The sequence below is a fragment of the Nomascus leucogenys genome, chromosome 22a (assembly GCF_006542625.1).
Source record: "Nomascus leucogenys isolate Asia chromosome 22a, Asia_NLE_v1, whole genome shotgun sequence".
Lineage (NCBI taxonomy): Eukaryota > Metazoa > Chordata > Mammalia > Primates > Hylobatidae > Nomascus > Nomascus leucogenys.
In genome coordinates this window covers 97,104,099-97,111,488 of record NC_044402.1, presented here as the reverse complement: position 1 = coordinate 97,111,488, position 7,390 = coordinate 97,104,099, and the positions used below count along the sequence as shown (strand labels likewise).

The 7,390-nt window shown below is 38.3% G+C and overlaps 1 protein-coding gene across 1 annotated transcript; it reads left to right on the top strand.

The window, feature by feature from the left end:
- The first annotated feature begins 526 nt into the window (after nt 1-526).
- Nucleotides 527-6,384, top strand: C22AH2orf66 (chromosome 22a C2orf66 homolog). Its single transcript, XM_003253878.2, has 3 exons — nt 527-1,581; nt 3,174-3,373; nt 5,399-6,384. Exons 1-2 carry the CDS (start codon nt 1,408-1,410, stop codon nt 3,351-3,353), a joined length of 354 nt encoding a protein of 117 aa, XP_003253926.1. The 5' UTR covers nt 527-1,407; the 3' UTR covers nt 3,354-3,373; nt 5,399-6,384.
- Nucleotides 6,385-7,390: the final 1,006 nt, after the last annotated feature.

The following is a 7,390-nucleotide window of genomic DNA, read 5'->3' as shown; positions in this document are numbered from 1 at the left end:
GTAGGCACTTTCTAAAAGTCTGCTGAATGATTAAACAGAGGAAATGAACCAATGAAGGGCAGAGGTCATAGTAATTTGCCCAGGGTCAAGATGGCAAGACTGAGACTATAGCCAGGTTTGCTAATTTCCAGTCCAGATCACCAGCCTTCTGAACAAATATCTTGTCCTAAATTTTGTTCTAAATCATTGGAACCAAAGCAATGTCACAACTCAAGTCCAATTTCTTGCCCTACCATTTTCTACAGATGGCATTTATTCAGCAAGGGAATGTTGTAGGTATAGTAATTTTTCTTTTTTCCATGAAACATGTGTTATCTTCTTGCTCTATTTTGAACAGATATTATGATAAACGATGCCACCATTTAAAACTTGTAAAGCTTCTTGAGATTCTCAGAAAAAAGTACAAGGTATAGGTCCAAAAGAGTAATTTTGTCTCTCACAAAAGAATTTTCTGTTCAAAAAATGCTGTTAACTTGAAAAAGTCGTATGTCCAAAAGAATATTCTAATAGGTGGGATAATCATCATCATATTTCCAGCTATCATCCATCATATTTCCAGGTATATCCCTTCCCTTAAAAGTAAAAAGGGAGAAAATCACTTTGCTGTGTGGAAGTGCTTTGTGTGTTTTATAAAATCCACATAAAATGTTCAGTGGTTCAAGGAGTTGCTGCCACATTTCTAAGGCAAATAAGCTTATCCCTGAAGAAGCTTGAAGATCTGACTCTCAGGAGTCTTTGTGCTCTGGATGAAAAAGGAATCATGATTTTTTAACTCCCCTGCTCACGTCAGTGACTTCCACTGGCACCCAATCCATTGGTTATAAGTACCCAAGAATTGCCTTGCCAATTATAGGCAGGATAACCTAGGAGGACCAGCCAAAACCAAACTCCTGGTAAGCTTTATTAGCCTTTTCTATGATGTGTCTCGGTTTCCATTTCACACCTTGGAGTGGAAGACAATCTCTACTCACACTGGTGTGGTATGTGTCTGTCTGTCTCAGATGTGTGTGTAAGGTGTATTTCTCAGCTCAGGGTATCTGAAGTAATTTTCTTTTCTTTAAGACTGCTGTCTTAAGGCTTAAAAGTAATTTAAGGTTTTATTTTTTGTTATTTTAAGAATTGCAGTTTCTTTGGAGACAACAAAGTACTTTTTTTCCAAAGATGAAAAAGGCATATTCAGACTTTCTATGTTAAGTTCCATAATTGTTTTGCTTATCACTGTATAACATTCTCATTATCATGGGCTACTTTAAGCTAATCAGTTGGATTTTGGGGTCCTCATTTAGAAGTCAATCTGGAAAAAAGATGGCTGTAAAACTTAGATAAACCAGTATGCTATTTCTCCTTCCTTGTCTGCCTTTACAGATGTTTCCTCTCTCTCTCTCTCTTCCCTGACTATCTCTTTCAATGATCATTGACAGCTCCCCCATCCCCTGTTTCACTCAGCTTCACTCCACCATGACCAGAGCACCTCTCCTGCTACTATGTGTTGCCCTGGTGCTGCTTGGGCATGTGAATGGAGCCACACTAAGAAATGAGGACAAATGGAAGCCACTCAACAACCCCAGAAACAGAGATCTGGTAAGAACACACCTGGGGCCTGGGTTTCAGGGTAGAACTAATGCCTCTTTGGATTTATGCACAGCATTCTGTTTTCCAGAACATAGTGGAAGGGGGGCTACCAAGGGTTGAGAAAATTCTCCAACAGGATTGGACCAGAGTTTTACTACCCTAGTGGTTGGCAACCTATTGTTTCTCTGGCCAGTTTACATTTGTTTCTGTAAAGAGAAACAAATTTATATTTATAAACAATCTTATACACACATAGTACAATTCATTTGTAACTGATCTTATATACACATTGACTTTGTAGCCTTGATTTCTAATACATACAAAAAGTCAAGAGTGTAACAGGGAATTGCTCATGCATAGCTTAAATTGAACTGATGATAAAACAAGTTATCATATAACTAGCAATTGCCAAGCTCAATTGCAAAAATTGAAAGTTGACCCCGCATGGGTATCAATTTACTGGACATATTTTCAACATATAGTTATCTATAAAATAGAATTCAAAATATCAGTAAACATTCTCTTTTTAAAAAATGCCAAATACAATAAACATGCTGACATGACTATTTTGAAATATGGTTTTTCTAAAGTGAATGATGTGAAATATAACAACATAGGATTAAAATAAACTGAGATAAGAGACCAGCAGGATTTGTTTTCTGGTCACAGCTGCTGACCAAAACAGGATCTGGTCCAGACAGGATAAAGTGAAAACACTGGGTGAAACCAGCAGATGGCGACAAAAGTGGTCCCGACCTGCTCTCATTGCTCTTAGGATATGATACTCCCCTCAGTGCCATGACAGTTTACAAATGTCATGGCAATTACCTGGAAGCTACCACTCCTTTCCACGGCAATGACCCAAAAGTTACCATCTCTTTCCTAGAAAGCTTAAATAACTCCCTTCTATTTGCATTAACCCATCCCTTAATTTGTATATATTCAAAAGTGGATAAAAGCACAGTTGATAAGAGCCCATATGTTGTCAGCTCTGGGCGCACTACCTGTGAGTTAGCCTTGTTCTGGCAGGAGCAGTACCTTTCAATAAAAGATTGTTACCACAACCAGCCTGCCCTTAAATTCTTTTCTGGGCAAAGCTAAAAACCCTCCTGGGCTAAGCGCCAGTTTTGGAGTTTGCCTGTCCTGCATCAAAGCAAGTAGCACTTTGCACATCTTCTGTGTTCATTTCCTAATAAATCTGAAAAGAAACTATTGCAGAAGGCAGCGACAGAGATCTCATAATAAGGAAGAGGAGATATTGAGCTGCTTATTATGGAGTTCATTTTCACCTTTGACCTTAGTATTCAGAGATAGTTCACAATGAATCTTTCCACTGTGGTGCTGTTCCATAGTCTTCCTTCAGTTTTCACTAAGAATGGTGAATTATTCGGTTAGGGTTGAAATGTCAGAAAGAAGGTACAGAAGAGGGGAGGAGAAGTAGCTGAAGCATGTACTTGTATTTCTGGATTTTGATTTCCAACTTCTTGCCTCTTAGATTAGCCTTAAAGTCAATTCAGGGGAAAAATAGAGGGAAAAAAAATCACCTTTATTTTTGGTGTTTCATTTATATCTGGCATTGACCATTTTCTTTCTCTCTTTAGTTTTTCAGAAGCCTTCAGGCATATTTTAAGGGCAGAGGTCTTGATCTTGGAACATTTCCAAATCCTTTCCCCACAAATGAAAATCCTAGACCTCTCTCTTTCCAGTCAGAACTTATTGCTTCTGCATCTGCAGATTATGAAGAGCAGAAAAACTCCTTTCACAACTATCTCAAAGGCTGAAAAGTTTCTTCTGAGCTCAGGTAAAAGTTGGCTCTTTATTCTGGATCTGTCCAAACATACAAGTCAGCCATAAAGTAGATATTTTGAAAGTATTTATTTGAAAAAATAATTTTATTTCATCATAGAAATAAGTGCTCAGTTCTGCTTATACTCATCACTGTTAAGTATTTGGATTTGGTTCAGGTATTTTACAGTCTTGTTTTAAAAAGAAATGACAGTTTTTATTTTTTAAGCATAGTTATCCAGGCAGAGACATATTAAAATAATAGAATTATCTCTTAATAGGATTATTAAATTAATAACATGGCCACACTCTTACCTGTATCTTTTTCCAGACCAAGTGATATAGCTAAGTTATGTGGAAAATCTACATAAAGAAATATGTCAAATTGAGTTGTTGGATTAGATGGGAATTAAAAGTTAAAAGTATGGTTCTTTGGGGGATAAAGTATTATGCATATATTTGAGCTTGAACTTCCTCACCTATAGGAAGAAAAGGTTGACTATTAGTAAGGATGGCATTTTTCTCATAGAAAAAAATTAAAAATTTATTAAGATTTGAATTTCATTACTTTTTTTGTTGTTGTTGAGGTAGAGTCTCACTCTGTCGCCCAGGCTGGAGTGCAATGGTGCGATCTTGGCTCACTGCAAACTCCACCTACTGAGTTCAAAGGACTCTCCTGCCTCAGCCTCCTGAGTAGCTGGGATTACAGGTGTCTGCCACCACACTCAGATAATTTTTGTATTTTTTTTTAGTAGAGATGGGGTTTCACCATATTGGCCAGGCTGGTCTCAAACTCCTGACCTTGTGATCCACCCACCTCAGCCTCCCAAAGTGCTGGGATTACAGGCATGAGCCACCATGCCCAGCGAATTTCATTACTCTTATTACTTAGCATTCCTATCAAACCAACACCTACCATTTAAAAAGAACAAGTATGATTGGCTGGGCGCGGTGGCTCACAACTGTAATCCCAACACTTTGGGAGGCCAAGGCGGGAGGATCACGAGGTCAGGAAATCGAGACCATCCTGGCTAACACGGTGAAACCCTGTCTCTACTAAAAATGCAAAGAATTAGACGGGCATGGTGGCCAGCGCCTGTAGTCCCAGCTACTTGGGAGGCTGAGGCAGGAGAATGGCGTGAACCTGGGAGGTGAAGCTTGCAGTGAGCTGAGAGCGCGCCACTGCACTCCAGCCTGGGCGACAGAGCGAGACTCCGTCTCAAAAAAAAAAAAAAAAAAAAAAAAAAAAAAAGGACAAGTATGGTGCATTCCAAGCAAATACATTATGATTTCAATCCATTAGCTTTTTGTTTAGCTGAATAATAAAGGGAATGGAATCATAATTAAAATCTTTTCCCATTCTCCCACAAGTGTAATTTTGAAATTCTGAGGAAGCATGCCTTGTGCTTCGCAGTGTTTGTGAAAGGGTTTTCATTATTAGTTCTTTTAAATGTGATGATCAAAAATAATGATTGCTATTCTAAAAAGAACGTATAACTTACCATGTGGAATATGCCCTTGGATATTGTTCTAAAATGAGAAAATAAAATAGAAGAAACAGTAAGATGTTAATGAAGTTTTCTCTTGACTATTATTTACACTTAGGCCTCAGGGTATCAGAAAATAGTTATTAATACCATACTACCTCTCTTAGTAAAAGGCAGATAAATTGCTTGTAAGCCTCAGCTTCTTCATCTGTAAATTGCAGATACTAGTTTCTACCTTACAGAAAGCACCATAGAAAATATCAAATAAATACTTTCATGTGAGCATGGAATGAGGTAATATTTAAGGGCAGGAAACTGATAAAGCACCCAGTTGGTGGTATCGTAAAAGAACAGGAATTATTTACCTTTATGAAAAAAAAACAAAGCTTCTGATTTGGAGTATATTTCATAATTATGACCTCTGTGTTCCTTACATCTCTGGTGAGAAAATGAAGAAAAAAAGTTTTCATTAAAATATGTTGATTTGGGGGTCTTTGTGTTGATTGTGTAGTCTTCAGTTTCTATTTAATTATAACATTGTCTTGTTCTTTCAGGTGTCTGGCTATTTTAAAACTACAGATGAAGCTTCTCATTAGAAAAATTCAACCATTGTCACAGCTAAACTTTCGTGGAGTTTCTTTCCCCCCTCACTTTTATTTTTCAGTTTGTAATGATTTTATTCCACATTTCCATATTTACATATAAATCGCTGGAACTATGATTTCTATGCATATTTATGGAGTTTTTTTTCCTGTATAACCATAAATATTGATGTAGAGCACTGCATGTATTTGTAGGAGTTACAAAAACATCACAAACTGAAAAAAGATTATAATCTAAATTAGATGTTTCTTTAAGCTTCTTTTTAAAACTTGTCTTTTATATTTATTATCTTTTATCAACCAATATATTTTTTTAAACGGACATGCTCACTTTTAGTATAGTAAAATTCATTATATGTGATAGGGGGTTGGGTTTAAAATTTGTCTTCCTTTCCTAAAAAGAAGATGCATTCCCATGTTCAGCATACACTACTAAAAGACTTCACAGTTTTAGTTTCATAAGAAATGAGGGCAAGTGATAAACAGCCACAATTAAGTTAAAATGGAAGCAAACAACAACAAACATGGGATTCTAGAAGTTGTCAGCGCCTCCGAAGATGCTCTTTGCCAGAGTATTCAGAGGTGGACATTGTGCCACATCAAATATTCTAGCAATGCCCCACCCCTTGCTCTCATACACAACCTCCTCAGGAAGGAAAAGTAGAAACAGGTGATTTCCTCTCTAACCAGCCCCTGCCTCCTTACTCAAGCTCATGCTGTTATTCTGATTCCCATATTCACATTTGGAATAGCTGCTTTTCCTGTATCTTTATAGATAGCTGCATCATCTTCTCTGTGATTCCTGCAAAAGGAATGTTGCACTAAAATGCAACATTGTCCTAACATTAGTCTGTGCATTTCAAAATATTTTAATGTGGCTTTTTTTGGTCGATTATTGATATTGCATATGAAGAATAAAATATTTGTGCAAGAACAGATTTTGTGTCTGGTTTAAGATGTTCTATTGTAATTAGTCATATATGTGTCTGTTTCCCCTGAAGAGTCGTGAGGTCTTTGTGAGCAGAGACCATATCTAATTCACCTTTATTTCCCCAGCACCTAGTACAATGCCTAGCATGGAGCAAGTGTTCAATAGATACTTGTTGAATTGAAATAAACACGTGCTATTCATCCAGTCTTCACACAGTAATGGAAGCTGCTTTTAGTTAATGTCAAAACTTTTTTTCTTGCCACTTAAAAAATGTAAGTAATTCTTGATGAGCTATTCTTCAGAAAAGCATAGCTTATTCATATAAATGGTAGAGTGGTAGGGAGTTTTTCACCTCTGTCGAGTTCCAAGTACTAGTGGCTGGTTTTCCCTTTCTTACTACTATCCCTGCTCTGGGTGTTAAGACCTCCACAAAGGGAATGCTCATCAGTTTCAGGGCATTGAAAAGGAAGGGCGTCCACATGGGGCATTTAGCTATGAGCTTGCAAAGTTTTGGGGCACAGGCATTCATCCTTCAGCTGGATTATTATTATTTTTTGTTTTGTTTTGAGACGGAGTCTCACTCTGTCATCCAGGCTGGAGTGTAGTGGCACAATCTAGGTTCACTGCAACCTCTGCCTCCTGGGCTCAAGCGATTCTCATGCCTCAGCCTCCCTAGTAGCTGAGATTACAGGCGCCCGCCACCATGCCTGGCTAATTTTTGTATTTTTAGTAGAGACAGGGTTTCACCATGTTGGTCGGGCTGGTCTCAAACTCCTGACCTCGTGATCTGCCCACCTCGGCCTCCCAAAGTGCTGTCATTACAGGCGTTAGCCACCGCGCCAGGCCTGCCCTATCATTTCGACAATCAAAACCTCCCGGGGGCCAGGCGTGGTGGCTCACGCCTGTAATCCCAGCACTTTGGGAGGCTGAGGTGGGCGGATCACCTGAGGTCAGGAGTTTGAGACCAGCCTGGCCAAAATGGTGAAACCCTGTCTCCTGTAAAAATACAAAAA

Excerpts from the sequence above, each read along its gene's own strand:
- C22AH2orf66 (XM_003253878.2), top strand. The coding sequence starts at position 1,408 with ATGATCATTGACAGCTCCCCCATCCCCTGTTTCACTCAGCTTCACTCC. Across the intron at positions 1,582-3,173 it reads ACCCCAGAAACAGAGATCTG|TTTTTCAGAAGCCTTCAGGC; the intron begins GTAAGAACACAC and ends TTCTCTCTTTAG.